The sequence below is a fragment of the Ceratotherium simum genome, chromosome 7 (genome assembly GCF_057802395.1).
Source record: "Ceratotherium simum simum isolate JZ-2026a chromosome 7, ASM5780239v1, whole genome shotgun sequence".
NCBI lineage: Eukaryota > Metazoa > Chordata > Mammalia > Perissodactyla > Rhinocerotidae > Ceratotherium > Ceratotherium simum.
In genome coordinates, this window is record NC_141906.1 from 70751240 (window position 1) to 70773216 (window position 21977).

The following is a 21977-nucleotide window of genomic DNA, read 5'->3' on the forward strand; positions in this document are numbered from 1 at the left end:
TGTTTTATACGCGGAATGCCGCCACAGCATGGCTTGATGAGTGGTGTGTAAGTCCGCACCCGGGGATCCGAACCCGCAAACCCTGGCCTGCTGAAGCGGAGCCCGCGAACTTAACCACTATGCCGCCAGGCCAGCCCCCTAAAGTCCTAGTTTTAAAGGAAAAGAAACCCTGTACACAAATCTGTTAGATAGCATAAAAGAAAGTTTTTGATAAACACAAATCATTCAAAAGGTATTTGTAGAGGTGTATGTATTTAACATATGTAAGGCATTTTGTAGGCAAGGGTGATGTTTCAGGCTCTGTGCTAAGCAATACTTCAGAAATCTGACTGATTAATGTAAAGACTTGTGTTATTTCCCGTTGTTCACCTGATGGCCTCAAATAGAATTCATCATTTTTTCTTCATTAGGTTTGACAGCATAGCTTTTGGAGAAAGTCAAAGTGAGGATGAACAGTTTGAAAATGACTTAGAAACAGATCCACCCAACTGGCAACAGCTTGTTAGTCGAGAAGTGTTATTGGGACTAAAGCCTTGTGAGATCAAAAGACAGGAAGTAATTAATGGTGAGTTTAATTAGCTGTTGTTATTGTTGTTCACATATATTGAGAGTAAAACAAAGCCCTGAGCCTTGGAGTTTGCTTTAGAGCTTCTGCTAGCCTTTTGTTTTAAACAAAGAGGAAATTAAACTAGAGAGATGATCCTTGAATCTTACAACTCAAAAAATGCAAGTGGTTCTGTGATTCTTATTGATAATTTAAAAGGAAAAGGTGGTTAGCCTTCAGGATATTTAAGATTCATAGTGTTATAGGTCTTAAACTTGAAAAATCATTGAGGCACCATTTGTCCCCTCACTTTATTTTCAGGCTAAGTTATTTTTGTGTGTAGATTATAAATGAGGAAGCTAAGGCTCAGGGTGATTGTTGAATTAATCAAGATCATACAGCTGATGAGTGGTAGGGATAAAACTAGGATCCAGGTCTTCCTTTGTTCTAGTGCACTGTTCTTTATTTTATGCTAGCATATATGTGACAGAGATGTGACATGGATGCTATACCCTTTACCATCTTTAGAATGTGATTTGAATAATTATCCTTCTTGTCTCTGATAACATTGAGACATAGTGAAATTTCAAGTCTGGCCTCAGAAATAAGAGTTTATTGGCAAATTAGATAACCAAAAGTACTGTTTTTTCTGAAGAGGGCTCAATTTAAAGGCTATAAGATGTTTTGGCTTACAGCTTTCTAATGTTGTAGTTGTGATTGATGGGTACTATTGTAAAAAGACAGATGGATTTTGGAGTACATTGTTAACTTTTAAGTACAAAATAGTTTTGAATGGTATTTTTCATTTGCCAGTATTCAACTCTTAGAGGCAGTTTGTAGGAGAGGTTCATGGAATCAAGAAAGTGACTTCAGAGATACTACATCCTTTCAAAACTATCAATAATTACTATATAACTCATTTGCTACTTAATTCCAGCTGACATCTATGTTTGGTCCCATGGAATTATTCTAAGTAAGGTAACATTTCATGTTTCCTTTTTTCCTGCTTAGAATTGTTCTACACTGAAAGAGCTCACGTTCGAACACTGAAGGTTCTTGATCAAGTATTCTATCAGCGAGTGTCCAGAGAAGGAATTCTGTCACCTTCAGAACTACGGAAAATTTTTTCAAACTTGGAAGATATTCTTCAGCTTCACAGTAAGAGAAATTGACTCTGATCTTTGTCCTTAACATTTCTAATAGATAAAAGATTGTGAGTATGTATGTATAGGAACCATACAGTAAAATCTTGTAACTGTATCCATGTTAGCATTCCTGAAATTACATAATTATATGTGAGCACATAACATAAATAAAGACATGTTGGATCCTGAATATCTTCTCCCCCGTCCCTGCCATCAGCCTGTTGTATACAGAGTATTAACACAGGATTTAAGGTCTGAATTCAATGTCTAAGTTGAAAAACATGAATAGTTAAAGTTACCCTTGGAAATTTCCTATCAATTACAGTATATATGTTTTTAAAAATATATATCCCATATAATAATAAATGTGTAAATATATTATATAAATAGTAATATATAGTATGTAATCCCATGGTGGGATAGATTTCAGGAATTAGATTATTTTATTGTTATTTTGCTTGAAACACTTGAGTAATATGTAAAAATACTACATTGCTGGCTTTCTAGGAAGGAATTTTGGACTTTTATAGACAGTAGTATCAGTTCCTCTTTTTGTAAGTCACTGTTTCTCTGTGACTCTTAATTTTCAACCTTTCTTGCATGAAGGGTGCCATCATCAACACCTACCCACCAAATTGATGCCTTTTACTTCTTTGTAGGTGGTTTTAGATTTCACCAGCTTGCATTGACACGTTCTTGCTTGATGATATCCATTGCCTGTGAACACATTTTCAGAGGAACAGTGGGCAGAATCACCTGTACTATTTAAATTTAAGTTCCTTATGAGCATGGTTATAGTGGAGTCTTGACATTAAATGCATATTTGGTAGCCCTATACTGTATGTAATGTACTAGTTTTCACACTGTTTTGTGCTTTGGCACCTGTTTTTCAGAGAGAGCTCACAAATAGCTAGATGTATAAGAATTGTGTCCAGATTTATATTTAAGGAGATATTAGAAGCAGTTATACTACTCTGAAAATCCTCTTTTTGAACACTTAGTTTCTTGGTACTGTCAGTAACTCAGCCTGAAATGAGTGTATACTTAATTTTTTCTGTTGTTTTTTTCCCCCCTTAGTTGGGTTGAACGAGCAAATGAAGGCTGTTCGAAAGAGGAATGAGACTTCTGTTATTGATCAGATTGGGGAAGATTTGCTGACCTGGGTAAAGAAATTTGCTATTTCATTTTATTATTTTTATAGACACTTGATGATCAGATTGAAGCTTAAATAACTAACCTTTCCAAATATGCAAACTCATCCATTCTGCAAAGCTAGTCATGTAAAGATGAAAGAGCCCAAGTATGTATTCTCTTGCTTAATGTCTTCTGATAATAAGTGCTCAGTCAAACTAAGTGCGCTTTTTTCATCGAATTAAAGATACTAGTTCTTTGTGTTTAAAGAATATGGAGTAAAATGAATCTTGATAAAAGTAATTTAACTGATGTGAAATTTTAGCTGTCTTCTGTTGTCCAAATCTCAGAATTGTACAGTAAAACATTAGACAATTGTAGATCCAGAACTACCATCATAAAAGTATAAAAGTGAAAATTAATCTTATTTACAGTATAAGGAAAGAGTTCAGAGACTATAGTAGCTGTTTGTCAAATTCTGTTTATCTTTCTGTTTGACTTGTTGTCAGGTTATATGCCACAATATATACTTATGCGCCAAGCACAGTTCTAGGTGCTGAGAATACAGTGGCAATCAAAGCAGACACAGTCCTGCCCTAGTAAAGCTTTTAATCCATGGGAAAATAGTCATTAGTTATTTCAAGTGTGATGAGTGTTACAGAAAGGGGAGAGTACAGATTTTTATGGAAATATATAACAGGAAGACCTAAACTAGAACATACAGAACATCTTTCCAGGGGAAAGGGGGTTTGATCCAAACTTTTAAAGAAAGTACTGTAGTAAAGCCTGTGAATACTAGTAAAGTATATGATGTAGTTCTCAAAATCTTAACATAGGTTGAACAGGAACTGTTTAGATATGCCCACAGAAATTTACTTCAGTATGTAGTCTGCTTGAGGAAATGCCACAAGATTTTGGTAATTCCACAATGATAACTTTTTAAAAGGTTAAATACTAGAAAGTTGACTAAAACAGTGTTCCTCTTACTCCTTTCATTGATGGTGAGATCATGGCTTGAAATCTGTTAATCCAGTAGTAGATCCCTTTTTAGCCACTTGACTCATGGAACAAGATCAGGAAATCACAATCCAGTCTCATCTTGCATTGTTGAACTTTCCAAAGTTCTCCCTAGAGATTTTCTCCCTAGACTCAGTCTGGCATTATTGTTATTAAGGAGACTCAACTTCCTTGAATAGTTCAGCTTACTCTAGGGCTGCTCTGTGGTATGTGACTCCTGTTGTTTCTTGATTGCAGTGCAGCAGTGAAAGTTATAACTGAGTTCTGTTGGCTTGGCAGCACATTTCTCAACTTGAAACAAAATGTGTATCAGGACTTAGTTTAGCATCAATTTTCATGTCAAATTTGGATTAAAATGTTGCAAGTCATATGGACTTAAGATACCAGTCTTGATTCTGAAGCAGTTTCATTTGCATCTCATATAAAAAATATTTAACACCAAGTGCCAAGTGAGATTCATCGTTAATAAGGTACAGAAGTACAATTGGTCCTCTTATCATAGTCCTTTGGACTACATAAATCTACTACATGATAGAATAAAGTGGAGAAACCTATTAACCGAGTGAGACAAAAAATTTATTTTAGAACATATAAAAAGAATTGTATTCTTGACCAATGTGATGTACCTATAAAAAGTTGAGGAAAAGCAGAATGGACTAATCAGTTTGGTTAGTAATTATTAGGTACAAAAGGTTAATTTAGGACAAAGCATTGGCCAGAAATACTGAAAGCAAAAATCATAAATAGACTTTTAGATTTACTCTATTTTTAAAAATAGTTTTGGAGAGTACGTTTTCAGTATTGGTCCCTTGAGATCACCTTACGTACATTTAAGCCACTTATAAAACTACTGTAAAACTACTTGAGGTTGGAGGCATTATGTTTTGTAAACCCAGCTACTGTTAGTATTTGCATGGCACTTTGATTGACTAACATACTAAAAATGCTGCCAGTTTCATCTTCAAGTGTTTTGAGTGTCATATTTATAATAGAATAAGAATATAACACTAGAGCATCCTATTAAAATATCACTTTGTATGTGTCCTAGTTGAAGAAAAAATACTCTGAATCTATGTACAAATGCACTACAAAAGGATTTCCCACAAAATATCTTCATGTACGAACTTTTGGAAATATGGCTTTAAGTGGGAGATTGTATGAAAAGCTTCTTTGTAGACCAAACAGCAATTATTAAAAATATAAAGATGGTTAAAAAATAATTTATTTGACCTTTTCTTATAAGAGTACCTGTCATGAGTGAAGCACTTGTTAGATGTTTTAGAAGAAACTTTAAAATCATGGCATATTCAAACTTAAATTTATAAATTAAAAAATAACAGTGAAAAGTATAATTTTTAGCAGAAGAGGTTCATAAGGCTCATGGATCTCCCTCAGAGAGATTCAAGGCATGGAGCTCTGGCCTCTGCACAGGTGAAACAGCAATGATTTAATTTTATTGTGACCCGGAAAAGCTATGACTGCCCTGGGTTTCACAGTAAGAAAGAAAACTAGAATTCCAAGGATTTTCTTCCTAGAGCGGTAAGAATGTAAGTTTTGTGAAGGTATCAGGTTCTAAGAAAATGCAATTTTAATCTCAGCCTTTAAGTGTTTGTGTCTCATATTCCCCAAGTGTCAACCTTTCTATCTAATTTAGAAGTGGTATAGACTGAAAAGGTAATAAGTTGTGATAGGCTACGAGCAGGAAAACATTAGAATATGATCAGAAAAGATCTGGATGTGTCAGGGTCAGACCTTTTTAATGGAGAAACATTGATATTCCACATAGATATGTAGTTCTCTGTTTCTTGTCACTTGAGAATACTTATTGGAATATTGAAAGGATTGTGTTTATCTCTTATTTTGCCTGGCCTTATATAAGTTCAGTATCCCATTCTCTGTTGTGTTCTTTGCATTCTTGGCACAGTTCAGTGGACCAGGGGAGGAAAAGTTGAAACATGCTGCTGCTACCTTTTGCAGTAACCAACCTTTTGCCCTGGAAATGATCAAGTCTCGTCAGAAAAAGGATTCTAAGTTCCAGACTTTTGTGCAAGTGAGTTGAGTGAGTCATGTAAGGGAAAAAAATGCAATTTTTTATCAGTTGTAGAATAAACTGGGGGAATTCTGACTAAGGCTAAGTTTTTTACAAGGATTATATCTGTTAACTTTTTTTTTTAGGCTCTGAATTACTTTATTATACTTAATTATACACGTGATGAAGGATCCTTACATATCATAGAATAGACAATGATAGGGAATGATAACAAGTTATTATAATACAGACGTAGTCTCACCTGAATTTCCTTATAATACCAACTCTGTTCTTTTTTTCTTTAAATTTTTTTTTTTATTGCAGTAACATTGGTTTATAACATGGTATGAATTTCAGGTGTACATCATTATACTTCTATTTCTGCATAGATTACATCATGTTCTCATGTTCACCACCCATATACTAATTACAACCCATCACCACACACATGTGCCTAATTATCCCTTTCGCCCTGCTCCCTCCCCGCTTCCCCTCTGGTAACCACCAATCCAATCTCTGTCTCTGTTTGTTTGTTGTTGTTTTTATCTATGTTAACATTTTTTAAAGCCATACGTTATCTGTTAAATTACTGGAGGGTATAAACATGACATAGAAGTCCACATTGCCGTGGAGATATTGTCAGGAAATGGCCCATGTACACTATTAAAATAATATCATCAAAACATGAGACTGGGCTTACATCAAGCCCAAGGAAGAATATAGCAGTGATCATACTTATTGAGGTATATATTGGTATAGATCAAGGGTCAGTAAACTACATCCCACAGACCATATCCAGCTCTTTGCCTGTTTTAGTAAATAAAGTTTTATTGGAACACAGTGTATTAGTCTTTATTGCTGTATAACAAATTACCACAAATGTAGCAACTTAATGCAAATTTATGTCAGTTTTTGTGGTTTAGGAGTACAGGTGTAGTTTAGCTAGTCCTCTCTTCATGCTTTCTCCAGGCTGAAATCAAGGTGTCAGCTGGAGCTGCAGTTCTCATCTGAGACTTGGGTTCCTCTTCTAAGCTCACTGGTTGTTAGCAGAATTTATTTCCTTGTAAATGTGTAACTGAGATCCCTGTCTTCTTGCTGTTGTTGGCTAGGAACTGCTCTCAGCTAGAGAGTGCCCATATCTCTTTGCCTTGTGGCCCCTGTAGGCAGTTTACAAGATGACTGTTGCCTTTCTTCCAGGCCAGTAGGAATGTGTCTCTCTGACAGAGCTTTCTTTTGAAGGCTCCTCTGATTAAGTCAGACGCACCTAGGACACTATCCTTGTTGATTAACTCAGAGTTAACTGTAGCTAATCATAGGAGTGATATTGCATCATATTCACAGGTTCTGTCCACACCCAAGGGGAGGGGATTATACAGGCTGTATGCCGGAGAGTGGGAGTGAGAATCTTGGAGGCCATCTTAGAACTCTTTACCACACATAGCCATGTTCATTCATTTACCTATTGTCTGTGACAACTTTTGTGCTAAAACAGCAGAGCTGAGTAGTTGTGACAGAGACTGTATGGCATACAAAGCCTAAAATATTTACTATCTAACACTTCACTGAAAGGCTTGTAGACTATGTTCTAGACTCCCGGTATATCCAGACTGGTGATCCATTGTGCCTGCTTGGAATGGTAGATAGCAAATTAGCCAACTAACTTTTGGTAGGAATGCCAATCATAGGGACATGTAACTGGATTTTCTGAATATGTGAGGTTAAAAGTGTTTTACCACAAGAAAGCAACAGAGTTGATTATGGATATTCTCAGTCCTTGCTTAAACAGATAACAAAGAATCCATTGGCTTAGTGATAAAGCTCCCCTCCTCCATTATGGGGGTAAATGAGCAAGCAGAAGTATAGTGTGGCAATGGTGTGTCTTGGCATGTTTTAGTTCTTGATTTAATAACCAAAACTGTGATGCTGTAGACGTTTGTATGATGAATCAATGGCATGTGTTAGGTAATTATAGTCCTAATAAGAATTACCAATTCACTTATTTAATTTTAGGATGCTGAGAGTAATCCACTATGTCGTCGTCTACAGCTGAAGGATATCATTCCCACTCAAATGCAGAGGCTTACTAAGTACCCTCTTCTATTGGATAATATTGCCAAATACACAGGTACAGCATTCTTACTGAAATTAAAAAGCTTAGAAACCCCAACCACCCCCCAAGCCAAAGAAAAAAACTTGTCCTGCTAAATAATCTCTCACAGCATCCTGGTTTCTGGAGGTTGGATTTCCAAATAGTATGGCAAAAGTTTCTGACAAGATTCAATCCAGTCTTCTTCAGGCTATTTGGTTTAATGTACTCCATTAGTAGCTGTAGCACAAAGTTTGGCAAACTCTGGATCATGGGCCAAATCTGGCTCATCGCCTATTTTTATAAATAAAGTTTTATTGGAACATAGTCATGCTCATTTGTTGACATATTGTCTCTGACTACTTTTGCACTGCAACAGCAGAGTTGAATAGTTGTGACAAAGACCATTTGGCCTGTCAAGTGTAAAATATTTATCATCTGGCCCTTTACAGAAAAAGTTTTCCAATCCTTCCTCTAGCATATGTCATATTTGCTTTGAAGAAGGCTTATACTGGGTTGAAGAGGTGTTTTGTATCTATATATGTACTGTCATTAAGCCCAACCAACGCGTTGTAATTCCAACTCGCCTGTTTTGAAACATGAAGTGAATCTGAGTTTCTCAATTGAGCTTTAGGCTCTTATACTTAGTTCTTGTTAATAATTTTATGCAATCAAACTCCTGTTTCTTATGCCTGAGAATTTGAAAATACTCATACACATTAATTTTTATACTTTACTATATGTGTTCAGTATAGTTAGACTATTGCTTGGAGGGTTGTAATTTTGAATATTCTGATTTCGGTATTCTTTACATTGTAGATCTCAATGTAACCTCAACACATTTTGGTGAATTTCATCTTTTAATGATGCAAATGTTATAATCTATTTTCTTTCTTTAAATATAATCTCAAATTCAAAGAAACTTATTTTGGAGTTATTTTAAATTGTGTTATCGTTAAAAAATATTGCTTAACAGGTCCTCTGGACATAATCATGTAGGCTGTGCACTGTGAAATTCTAGCGGGAGAAGGGACCTATTTATGTAGCTTACAACATAAATGAGACCCACTCCCTAGAGTGTTTAACATAGTGGGCCTGATAGTTGATGTAAAGTATCACTTCTTGGATTTGGGGTTCTATCCTATGGTTTATTTTTAAAGATTAGTATTTATGTTTTAAGGTACTGTCATAAGAAGTCTCACCTGTGCAAAGACTACCTAAATTGAGATTCTGCCATAGATTTTATCTGAGTATAAAAATAATTCAGAGTCTTAGTAAGTTCTTACACCTGTTGAAATAAAATGATGTCTCATTTATTTATATATTTATATTCTTTTCTGATTTCCTCCATTTTACATTTTGGATTTCTTTCCCATATTTAGAATGGCCAGTGGAAAGGGAGAAGGTGAAGAAAGCTGCAGATCACTGTCGTCAGATCTTAAATTATGTAAATCAGGCTGTCAGGGAGGCAGAAAACAAGCAGGTAAGACGGGAAAGAAGCTACAGGATGACATAGTGAAAATATTAAATTAGTGTTACCTGGAATCTGAAATAATAATTAAAACTATAATTACGTAATTGAAGGGTGGGACATTTGTTAACTATTTGTGTAGTAGCTGGGTCCAGATCAATTTGTGATAGAACATCAGAGTTGTATTTGGCCTCTTTGAGCATTGCTAGTCACTTGTTTGCTCTTTCATTCATCTGTTCATTCAACAAACATTTATAGAGCATCTACTGTATGCTGTGTGTAGGGTAAAGAGTGGTTAAGACAATGAGTACAATAATTGCCCACACTGAGCTTGTTTTCTAGCAGGACACAGAGGCATTGAACAGATTTTAGTGCAAGTATTTTATATCAGTTGTGATAGTTGCTATGTAGGAGATGTTCAGGATGCTAGGAGTATATAACTTGGGGGTGGGCTAGCCTAGTTTGAGGATGTTAGGTAGCGGCCATCAGAGGAAGCTTCCTTGAGGAATTGACATTTAGGCCAAGGCTCTGAAGGATAAGTGGAAATGTACCAAAAGAATGTGGGAGGGGGCAACCTTAGGTAGAGGGAACAGCATGTGTGAAAGTCCTGAGGTAAAAAGAAAGCGTGGTCTCTTTGAGGAACGGAAAGATTAGAATAGTGTGGATCGTGCCTAAAAAGCAAAATTAGAGTGGTCTGAAGTGAGGCACAGTAGGCCAGGGCCAAATCATATAGGGCCCTGTAGACTGTTGAAGATTTTGTTTTTTATTCTAAGAGCAGTAGGAATTCATTATAGACATTTAAGAGGGAGAGTAGCATGTTCAGATTTTTCGCTTTATGAATGTTACTCATCCTGCTCTATGGGGGACGGGTTGAAGACGGAAGAGAGTGGAGAGTGAGAGCTTGTCTCATATTTTCGGCATAAGCTGCTTTGTCTTAGACATCTTTCCGCAAGCGTTTTTGCTGCATAACAAATTGGCCGTAAGGCAATTTTACCGTAAAAGATAAAATAACGAAAGGTAAAAGAGGGACATTAAAAAGGACATGATGGAATGTGAAAAATGAATAACAAAATTAAAAAGATTTTATTGCAAAATGAATACAAAGTATTTGAATACATTTAAAATGTGTGTAGATTCATAGCAATACTGCGCAAATAACTGATTTTATTTTGTGGGTTTTATTTCTGCTGAATAAAGGACACAATGAAACATGAGAAATGAATAACAAAATTAAAAAGGCTTTATTGTGAAATAAATACAAAATATTTGAATACATTTAAAATGTGTATAGATTCATGACAATACTGTGCAAAAACTGATTTTGTGGATTGGTTGTACCTAAGCACTTTTGTTCGAAGTCTTTTTTTCATAGTATTATGCAGCTTTTTTCGCTTGTTGATTCATCTGTTCGTTCGGCATCCATGACACTTTTTCTTTTTCACTAAAATTTCTTCCTTCATTAAGAGAGGTATCAGTTTCCAAATACTAGGATGCATATTTGAAACTGAACTTTGTATCATGTTGTGAAAAGCCTTCCACACTGTTGTTTGTTCTTGGCATATTGTCCTATGTCTGTTGATAGACATTCTAAAATTTTGTGGGAAATGTGGCACAAACTGTCAACTAGTTATTTTATCTTTTATGGCAAAATTGCCTTACGGCCAATTAGTTATACGTTGAAAACGTTGGCCTCGAAAATGCTTGTGGCAAGGATGTCTGCAGCAAAGATGTCTACGGCAAAGATGCTGACAGCAAAAGTACCTAGAAGGGGAGAGAGTGGATGGAAGAGCTCGGTTAGTAGTCTGTTGCAGCAGTCCAGGATAGGTGCTGGTGGCCTAGAGAAGTGCAAGAATGGAGAAAGTATTTAGCAGGTAAAATTGACGGGACTTGGTGACTGATTAGAGAAGTATTTGAAGAGAGGTGATGGCAAGAATAAATCTCAGGTCTCTAGCCTGCACATTTGGATGGACAGGATGAGTGGAGAAGCCCCAGATTGTGGGGAAGATGATGAGTCTAGTTTGGGATACAGGTGAAGACATACAGTAAGCAATTGGCTATATGGATCCACCTCTAAGAGGACTGTGCTGAAGATAAAAATATAAGATTGTAAGCGTATAGAGGCTGATTGAATCTGTGGACCTGGATGTAATTTCTTAGGAACTGAGTATGATGACAACTCTGTTGGTAAGGCTGTGGGAAAACGGGAACTTTCAAATGTGTTGTTTGGAGTGTAAAAAGGTAAAACCTCAGAGGGCAGTTTGGTGATTTTTACCTAAATTAAAAATGCACATATTCTTACATCTACCATTTGACCCAGCAATTCCATTACTAGTGATTTACCCAGGAGAAGTGAAGATATATGCCCACAGACTTGTACAAGAATGTTTATAGCATAAACCAAATGTGGTATAGTCATAAACTAGAATAATTCCAGCAATAAAAAGGAATGAACAACTGATCCACACAAGCATTATGCTGACTGAAAGAAACCAGACACAAAAGAGTGCATACATGTAATTCTATTCATATAACTTCTAGGACAGGCAAATCTAATCTATGGTGGAAAAAAAAATCAGAAAAGAGGTTGTCACTGAGGATGTGGAGACAGATTAACTAGGAAGAAGCATGAAGGAACTTTCTGAGGTGATGGTGATATTTCCCGTCTTGATAGGAGTTTGCACAGGTGTATGCATTTGTAAAAATTCCTGGAAAGGTACACGTAAAATGTGTGCATTTCACTGTAGGTAAATTTTACTTCAAAAGAAGAACTATAAACAAATATTAAACTCTTGTCAATGATATGCATGCTAAAATATTTAGTGTGCTTCTATATGTAACTTATTTTTAAATGCATCCAAAATATAAGTTGGATTAATGGATAAATAGAGGGATGAATAGACGGATAGGTATATGATAAAAAAATATAGCAGATGTTAATTGTGGAATGTAGGTAGTGGGTATATGGGTGTTCACTGTACACATTCAAACTTTTGTGTGTATTTGGAAATTTTTATAATCTTGGGAAAAAATGTGTATACCTTTTGATCTAAAAGTTCTTCCTCTAGAAATTTATCCTATAAATATATCTGCATATGTGTACAAAAGCATATGTGTAAGGCCATTTTACTATAGTATCGTTTGTTATAGGAGAAGGTTGGAAGTAACCTACCTGTCCATCAGTAAGGTATAGTTAAATAAACCATAGTTCATTCACAGAGTTGAATACCATCAGCCATTAAAAGGATGAGATAGCTCTCTCTATATGTGCTAATGTGGAGCAATCTCCAAGATGTATTGGTGGGTGATAGACACACACAGAAATGTGTATATGAATATATTATGTTATCATTTGAATGAGTAATACATATGTGAGAATATTATGCTACCATATCTTTTTTTAAAAAACGATATATACACACAACATGCACAGAGACAAGCATACTTATATACACATATATTCTATTTGCTATTAGACTTTTTCTTATAGGCTACCCAAGAAATGGGTATTAGTGATGGCTTCTTCAGTGAAAATTAGGAGTAAGGAGGCAAGAAGACAGGGTTAGAGAGATACATACTTTTTCTTGTGTGGCTTATGTTACCTTTTGAATTTTGTACCATGTACGTAATTTACATATTCAGAAAATAAATATAAGCTAGTTAGAGGCTGGTGAGTTTGAAAAGAAGATTGAGAAAGAACAGCCAAACAGATTGGAGGAAACTAGGAGAGGGTAATATCACCAAAGCCGAGGGAAGGGGGTGTTCTAAGAAAGAGGGAGTTGTCAGTTATGTCTGATGTTGCAGAGAGCTCAGTAAAATGCAGGTAAAAATGTCCATTAGATTTAGGAACAGGGAGGTCTTTGATAGGCAAAGCAGTAACCTTGGCTCTATCCTGTCTAATTTTCAGCGCTTAGAAGATTATCAGCGTCGCCTTGATACCTCCAATCTGAAGTTGTCAGAGTACCCAAATGTTGAAGAGCTCAGGGTGAGAGATGGTCTAATCATAATTAAAAAAATAAAATAAAATGTACTAAAGACCTGGCAGGTAATTAACATCTCAGTGGGAACATACATCACCTGAAGGAGTTCTTTTATCATAGATTGTCTATATTTATGATTCTGTTCTTTCTTTTAAATGTCTGGTCTGTGTGAAGGTTACTTTAGTCTTTCATTAGAATATTTTGTGAGAAACTGTAACTTTTTGTGACAGGAATTTGCAAGATACTAAAGAACATTACTTATTATTAAATTTGATTTTATTGCGTTCTATAGTTTGAATAAGAGTAGGGCTGTTTACCATGGGGAACTTTCCAGATTATTGAGTAAAACAAGATAACTTATTTTTCCATGAAGCTCTTCAAAAGCATAAAAGTAGAAACCATTATAGGAATGATAGTAAAATATTTATTAATTGCCACTTCTAGCACATGGAGCTTTTGTATTAAGTAACTTATTAGGATTTTAAGTTTTTCTTGTACTGTTTCACTAGGTGGTGGTTTTGGCAGATTTATTTGGTGGCTGTTAAAATAGACTTTTACATCATATAGAGCAGCTTATGAAAAAGCATGCTATCATATGCTTAGCCCCTTAACTTCCAGAGAATGAAATTTTTCTGGAACTACTTATACTAAAAGATGATTCTCTTGTTATTATTATTTAGAGCAAGTCTGAGTACTACCTGGACTTTTTTTTGTTTTTGTGAGGAGGACTAGCCCTGAGCTAACATCCAATGCCAATCCTCCCCTTTTTACTTGAGGAAGGGAAGATTGGCCCTGGGCTAACATCCGTGCCCATCTTCTTCTACTTTTTATATGGGACGCCGCCACAGCATGGCTTACCAAGTGGTGCGTCGGTGCGCGCCTGGGATCCGAACCTGCGAACCCCGGGCTGCCGAAGCAGAGCGCACGCTCTTAACTGCTTGCGCCACCAGGCCGGCCCCCACTTCTTGGACTTTCCATGACTGCTCTTCCTTAAAACTTTCTGTGGAGCTAGAGCCTAGAACTCAGAGGCCTCTTATAGATAAGCTGTGCACATCATAAGCTGTGTCTAGTTATTCATTAAAAAATTAAGGGATGGGTTGAGAATCTAGTGGCTACGTGTGCAGCTTCATTTTCATAAGCTACTATCGTCTGTTTAGAGTGAGATTTAGAAGACAATACTCCTGAATGTTTTTCTGCAAGATACCTTTTCCCTTTTAGAAAGTTTTATGCAGCTTGCTTTAAATTTAACTTGGTCTGTATTCCATTTTCAGTAGTTGACAGATATCAATAATGACAGTAAATGCAAAGGGTATCTTTTATATTAAGAATTTCTTAAAAAGAAACTGTATGGAATATCATCTCACTAAGTGCTTAGAAATAATTTGTGTGTAATTCTCTTTATTTTGGCAGAATTTGGATTTAACAAAAAGGAAGATGATTCATGAAGGGCCATTGGTTTGGAAGGTGAATAGAGATAAAACTATTGGTAGGTCTAATGTTTGTCAATTTTGGAGAGAGTGGAGAAAGGAAAAGAATAGGAAAGTTTCTTTATGCTAAAGAGAAGAGAGAACCATTCACAGTTTTCAGTTGCAGTAGTTAGCAGTGCTATTTTATGTTATTTAAGCATTTACAGAAGATTTGCTTATGTTATTTTGTTATTTGTGAAGTGTGTTAAATATTCATTTAGGAATGAAGCAGGAAACTTGGTCATGATTTGGTCCTATCTCCATCAATTTAGTATTCTAGTGAGTCTAGGCTTTCTTTAAACTACTACGACTCAAAATGTCTGTGGTGAGGAACTATTGTTTTTTATTTCTTGTCCATCACAGACTGACACTTTAGTGTAATACAATAAGAATGAATTATTAAAAAATGAAATTAAAAAAGACAATAGCAAGTCAATTTTTAAAATTTACTAGATTTAACAGAAATAAATTTTCTCTGTCGAATTGGTATGAAGTTTATAAAACACATCTCAATTTCTGTACTAATCACCTTTCCTACTTTTTTATTTCTAGATCTGTACACATTGCTGCTGGACGACATTCTTGTACTGTTACAAAAGCAGGATGATAGACTGGTGTTAAGGTGTCATAGTAAGATTCTGGCATCTACAGCTGATAGCAAACACACATTTAGCCCTGTCATTAAGTTGAATACAGTGTTGGTTCGACAAGTGGCAACAGGCGAGTATGTCCACTGAATGACGCTAACCTCCAGGTTCATCATAAGTTGCATAAGATATTCAGTGTTGTTTAAGTAGCACAACTGGTGTAGAGTTTTGTTCCTTTTATATTCTTATACAAATTAAATGAAATTTATTTACTGCTTAGAAAGTAAATTGAGAGTTTATAACCCCAAATTATTTAGAATGCCTGGATTCTCTGAGTAATTTTCTGCATTTGAAAATTTTCTGCATATTATTTTGATCTTCATTCCACGTTCAAATCATTGATAGACACCAATGAAGATAGTGAATTGGGAGGTATTCCAAATGAAAAGACTTTGATTAGAATGGTAATATAATACAGTTATATATTAACTATACTGATATATCCTTTTTAAAACTTGTTAATTCCATGATGGCAAGATAAATTTATGACCTCTTTTCTCCAGTTCCCACTGAATATTATTAACTAACCATTTATCAAAAGAGTAATTCAAAATAAATGCAAGAGTCATAGTATTCAGTAACTTAGATACATCAACACCTTGTTTCTAATAAATTACTGAGGAATCAGTACTAGTTTTTATAATCTTTGTTTTATTGAAGTATAATATATATAGTATAACATACAATAAGTTGCACAGATTTTAAGTGTATAGCTTGATGAACTTTTTACAAAGTGAACACATGTGACCTGTACTTAGATTAAGATGCAGAATAATACCAGGACCCTAGAAACATCCTTCATGGCCTCTGTAGGTCATATTGTTAGAGTAATTTTTGTCTTGTTTTTTCCAGATAACAAAGCTTTATTCGTCATCTCCATGTCAGATAACGGAGCCCAAATTTATGAACTGGTGGCACAGACAGTTTCTGAAAAGACTGTGTATGTATTAGCTACCTTACTCTAATATTTTTTATTACTCTGAATGTAATATTACACAAACTTTGTTTTTGTAATAGGCTTTGAAAACCAAAAACTCTGGAAACAAGCACTTCTTCTTTATTGTTTTAGAGATATTCTTCTAAGAACTTGTTCCTTTCTAGATTGATGTCTCTGATTTTGATTCTGTTCTATTGAAAGTATTTTTTCTAGAGAAAAAATTCTCAGAAGTGTCAGGTGAAGCTTTTTAATGGGTGGTATATCTGTAATATTGTTAGGTTTTTCTTTAAGGTATGGAATTTTTATAATCTCTACTTACTAGTGTGTTGCCAAAGTAAAGATTGTATCTGGTAGGGTTTTTTGTTTGTTTGTTTGGTTTCCATTTTGCTTTTATTTTTACTTTCTGAGTGTATTTAAAGGGCATTTCTCTTTCCTTTCTCTTTTGTATTTTGGATTCTTTTCAAAATTCCTGCAGCTGGCAGGACCTAATCTGTCGGATGGCTGCATCAGTGAAGGAGCAATCCACAAGGCCAATTCCACTGCCCGAGTCCCCTCCTTGCGAGTGAGTGTGCCTTTGCATTGTATTGGGACTGACTTTGTGTTTTTGGTCAGAAAGGGAACGGATAATTCTTCCATTTTGTTGCAATGATGTTTAGGCACCTCATGAAGCTGAAAGCTTGTTTTCTCTCTTCTATAGAGGAGACAATGATGAAGAAGAACCTCCAAAATTAAAAGTGGAGCATCATGGCATTTCTGTCACTGGTCTGCAGAGTCCAGGTAAACGGATCTAAGTTTACCTGGAAGAATGTAGTCTATATATTACTTAGTAAAATACAAAGAAACTTTAACTCTTGCTTTATGTAGGTTCTGGCATCAGCTATTCCCTTTAACAGACTTTGCTTATGAGCCTTCTGTGTACCATATAACACTACTCTAAGTGCTGGGTGTTTTGCTTAGCAGATGATCTCTGTAGCTTATGTGTTATTTTTTCCAAGTATTTCCTGAATGCTTCACAATAAAGTTAAAAGTTTTGTTTAAGATATATCCTGCTTTTTCCATTCCATTGAACAGACAGAGATTTGGAATTAGAGTCTCCCTTAATATCGTCAAAACCTCAATCTCATTCACTGGGTACCTCTGGGAAATCGGAGGTAGAGGATCTCTTTGTGGCAGAGAGACAGTTTGCAAAGGAGCAACATGCAGATGGAGTGCTAAAGGAAGTTGGAGTAAATTATCAAATCACAATCCCAGATTCACACTTGCCTGTCTCAGAAGAACGGTGGGCAGTGGATGCACTAAGGAATTGTAAGTTTTATTCATAAGTTAACACAGATACTTATTAAGTATCAGAATTGTAAATGTACTATGTAGCCATTTTGGGGAGAATCCAAAGAAGTATAAACTATGACTTTTCCCTTCAAGAATTTTACAATATAGTTGGAAAACCTACCCCCACCTTTTAAAGTAAACAAACAGTACAGGTATGTCAAAATTGATCTGGTGGAGGGGACCAGGGAAGGGAGGTATCAGAAAACAAGAGAGATTTGATTAGCGCCTTGAAGAATGGATACGATTCAGATAGGCATGCAGAAGAATAGAAGTCATTCAGACAAGAATAATGGTAGGACCAAAGTACAGAGGCAGAAAACTCTGAGGATGTTCGGATAGCAGTGAGAAGACCAATTGGCCCGGGATAGGCCATATAAGTTAAAGGAGTCATGGCAGATAAGGTTGAAAAGCTAGAAGACATGTTGTTGAGCCCAGCTATTGTGAACCTTGAATACCAGATTGAGTCTGCCAAGATTTAAGGATGGCACATCACAGTGTTTTGAGGTCTTTTTCAAATTACAGATATTTTTTTGATTTTTTTTGTGAAGACTGTAGCATGCTCCACCCTGGCCCATGCTTCATGCACGCACGCACGAGCACGCGTGCGCGTGCGCACACACACACACGCACACACACACACGAGAATGGGTGGTCCTTGTCAGTCTGTTAGCTGCCCCCTCCCTCTCCAGCCTGGCTGAGAATCACTCTTACAAATGGGAGTGTATCACGTCTCTCAGGTGTGTTGGAGGTGGGAAAAGGCTGAGAACGATTGTTCTAGCTGTAGAGAACCATTTGAAGTTTTTAAGCTAGAGTATGACTAATGAAAAAAGATTAACGTGGCTGAGAATTGTGAAAGGATTTAAATGGAAAGAGGTTTGGAGTGATGCAGTTACTATTAAGCTATTGTTGTCTGGGCTTGAGGCTGAAAGGGTTTGGATTAGAATGGCGTCAGAGGAATAAAAAAGTGAGGAGTCAACAAACACTTAAAACAATTGACTGTTTGGATATGAGTGCAAAGGAAAAGCAATATTTAGAGATAATTTCAATATTCTTGTAAGAAATAAAAGTCAGAAAGGACCACCACTATCCATACCACACTTGATTTTTTCCTTTTTTTATTTGCAAGAGATTATGGGCTCAATTTTAAAACATATTGAGATTAAGATCATGAATGGCAAGCCATTTAAGAGAAGTGATGAGCAGGAAGTTGGAGTTTTAAGATTGGACCTTTAGAGAGAGATTAGAGAGAGAGATGGATTTGAGTGTCAAAGCCATGAGAATTCATAGCATCTCTTAGGAAGTCAATGTAGAGCAGAAAGATAGAGGGCAGAGACTCAGACCTACATGGAGACTGTTTGCTTAAAGAAACAGAACATAGAAGTTCAGCCAGAGTTGAAAGTAAGGAATTGGTCAAGTTCTTTAAAATCCAGTTTATTCTAGATTCTCCCGAATTAATAGTCATGATGATTTCTGATAGTTGACTAACGTTGTCCCAGTAACTCTATCATTGTGTGAATGACCTTATAGAGTACGCTTGCCCATTTAAAATTAAGTTGGTTCTGGGGCGGGCCTGGTGGCACAAGAGGTTGGGTGCGCGCGCTCCACTGTGGCGGCCCGGCGGGGTTCGCCGGTTCGGATCCCAGGTGCTCACCGACGCACTGCTTGGCAAGCCATGCTGTGGCGGTGTCCCATATAAAGTGGAGGAAGATGGGCACGGTTGTTAGCCCAGGGCCAGTCCTCAGCAGAAAAAAAAGAGGAGGATTGGCAGATGTTTAGCACAGGGCTGATCTCCTCACAAAAAAAATAAAAATTAAGTTGGTTCTATTTTCAACAACCTAAGGAAGCTGTGCCACTAGTGTGGTCATTTTTTATAAACTAATAAATGTTTCCTTATCTTTTGAAATTGTACATGCTACCAGGTTATTGGAATTAAGCTTTATTACAAGGCAGTTTTATTTTCTTCTTCACCATTTAAGGAGATACTTTGGGTTATTATAAATGACAAATTTTCTGTGTCTAATAAAATTAGAAAAAATAATGCCTATGTCTATAGTGTCTGCTTCTGGAAAAGGCAGAACTTTCATATTTTTTTGTCTAACTTAACACAGCTTTTCAACATCGTTTTAAGAAGTACCTTTAGGGTATTATTCCAGTTATATGGAATAAAAAATATAGGCAGGCATGCTATTGGTTATTTACCAGATCTAAATAGGAGTACCTCCCCATTAAGAATGCTTAGATCTTTTCAGGTCTAGTTTAATATTAAATCTCTAGATGATGCTTTATTTCGTTTTTTAAGACAAAAGAAAAAATGGTATCAGGTCTAGTTTAATATTAAATCTCTAGATGGTGCTTTATTTCATTTTTTAAGACAAAAGAAAAAATGGTAATGTGAAATTAATATTTTGACTTTATGCTACTAAATAGGTACTTACTTTTAGACATAATTGATAATTCCACTGACTGACTTAATTCTGGCAGTCTGCGGGTATAGTTGTGAATGTGTGTGTTTTTTTTCCCCTTCCTGAATCTTTTAGTGGGTTTTTTGAAGCAGTTGCTGGTGCAACAGCTGGGTTTGACTGAGAAGAGCACTCAGGACGACTGGCCACATTTCCCAAGATACAGGACAGCCTCTCCAGGGATGCAGGCAGACAGTGGAACCCGGAACTCTGAAACTCTCAAGGCCTATCATCCTGGTGAAGGACAGATGCCCTTTAGAACTGGAACTGGTGACATTTCATCTTGTTACAGTCCACGGACTTCAGCTGAATCTTCTGCTCCACAAGATTCAGTGGTACTGGCATTCCAAGATAGCCAGGCAAGTGACATTTTAGTAATGGACCACATGATTATGACCCCAGAGATGCCTCCTGCAGAGCCAGAAGGGGGTCTTGATGAGAGTGGAGAGCACTTTTTTGATGCCCGTGAAGCACATAGTGATGATAATCCATCAGAAGGTGATGGACCAGTTAAAAAGGAAGAGAAGGATGTTAATTCACGCATCTCAGGCAAGTTCCTTTCATATTTAAACTTTGATTTTGATCGTGTTGATGTCCTTTGTGCTAGAATGGATGTTGTTCAGGTATCCAAGCATTGTGTGTGTGTGTGTGTGTGTAGTATTTATTCTTTCATGCAGTAAGTAACTGCTGAATCTGCTCTATGCTGGACCCCATCCTAGGTGCTGGGAGATACAGCATTGACTAAAACACAGAAAAATCCACTATTCTTGTGCAACTTAAGTGCTAGCAGGGGAAAGAGTAACAGTAAATAAGTAAACAGATAAATAGATGTCAGGTAGTAGGAAGAATTAGAAAGAAAAATAAATCAGACTAAGGGGCAGAGAGTAATGGAGCAGACAAGGTGATCGGGGAAGAGGGCCTCTTATGAGGAAGCATTTGAGCAGAGACCCAAGGGGAGTGAGGGAAGAAGCTATGTGGAGACCTGGAAGCGGAGTGTTCCAGCAGAGAATAGTGGACAGGCTGCAAAGCAAGAGCAAGTTTTTTGTGGTTAAGGAATGCAGGGTGAGGGAGAAGATGGTAGGAGATGAGGCAAGAGAGGCATTTAGCAGGGGAAGTGGTGGCAAGATCATATAGGGACTTTGTAGTTTTCAACTTTTAACTTTGAAAACGCTAACTAATATGAAGTTATTCGTAAATTACCATGAAAGTTTGCTAAGTGTAACTTTAACCAGAAGCGAGAAAATTCTGATGTACTTAAAACTCAACTTGGGAATTTGGAAATTAATGACTTTTTTCCCTCTTTAATAGCTTTGAAAGTTGTCAGCATATCCCCCCATCTCTGTTTTCTGATGGGATGATGGCAGTACTAATCTCGTCAAACTGTTCTCTCTGTCAACAGGAAAATATTTGATCCTTGATGGCTATGAAACAGTGCAGGAGAGCTCTACAGATGAGGAGGTTGCTTCCTCGCTTCCCTTGCAACCCATAACAGGCATCCCTTCTATGGACTCTACTCACCAGCAGCAACATTCTCCCCAGAATGCTAATTCTGAGGGGGCAGTTTCACCGTTCACCCCAGAATTCCTGGTCCAGCAGCGCTGGGGAGCTATGGAGGATTCCTGTTTTGAGATCCAGAGTCCCCCACCTTATGCAGATTCACAAAGCCAGATCATGGAGTACATTCGTAAGATAGAGGCTGACCTTGAACACCTAAAGGTACCTCCGATTTCAACATCCTT

General features: G+C 36.6%; 1 protein-coding gene across 5 annotated transcripts in view; it reads left to right on the forward strand.

Moving 5' to 3' along the window:
- The window catches only part of ARHGEF12 (Rho guanine nucleotide exchange factor 12), a 135418-nt gene that overhangs the window by 107373 nt on the left and 6068 nt on the right, over nucleotides 1-21977 (forward strand). For all 5 annotated transcript variants that reach the window (XM_014785033.2, XM_087433822.1, XM_087433821.1 and 2 more), the window contains 15 exons: nucleotides 411-565; nucleotides 1556-1702; nucleotides 2767-2852; nucleotides 5762-5887; nucleotides 7877-7991; nucleotides 9335-9435; nucleotides 13328-13405; nucleotides 14811-14886; nucleotides 15419-15586; nucleotides 16366-16453; nucleotides 16926-17012; nucleotides 17148-17227; nucleotides 17522-17755; nucleotides 20317-20787; nucleotides 21638-21954. In XM_014785033.2, coding sequence (XP_014640519.1) covers nucleotides 411-565; nucleotides 1556-1702; nucleotides 2767-2852; nucleotides 5762-5887; nucleotides 7877-7991; nucleotides 9335-9435; nucleotides 13328-13405; nucleotides 14811-14886; nucleotides 15419-15586; nucleotides 16366-16453; nucleotides 16926-17012; nucleotides 17148-17227; nucleotides 17522-17755; nucleotides 20317-20787; nucleotides 21638-21954 — 2329 coding nt within the window. The remainder of the gene's footprint in view (nucleotides 1-410; nucleotides 566-1555; nucleotides 1703-2766; nucleotides 2853-5761; nucleotides 5888-7876; nucleotides 7992-9334; nucleotides 9436-13327; nucleotides 13406-14810; nucleotides 14887-15418; nucleotides 15587-16365; nucleotides 16454-16925; nucleotides 17013-17147; nucleotides 17228-17521; nucleotides 17756-20316; nucleotides 20788-21637; nucleotides 21955-21977) is intronic.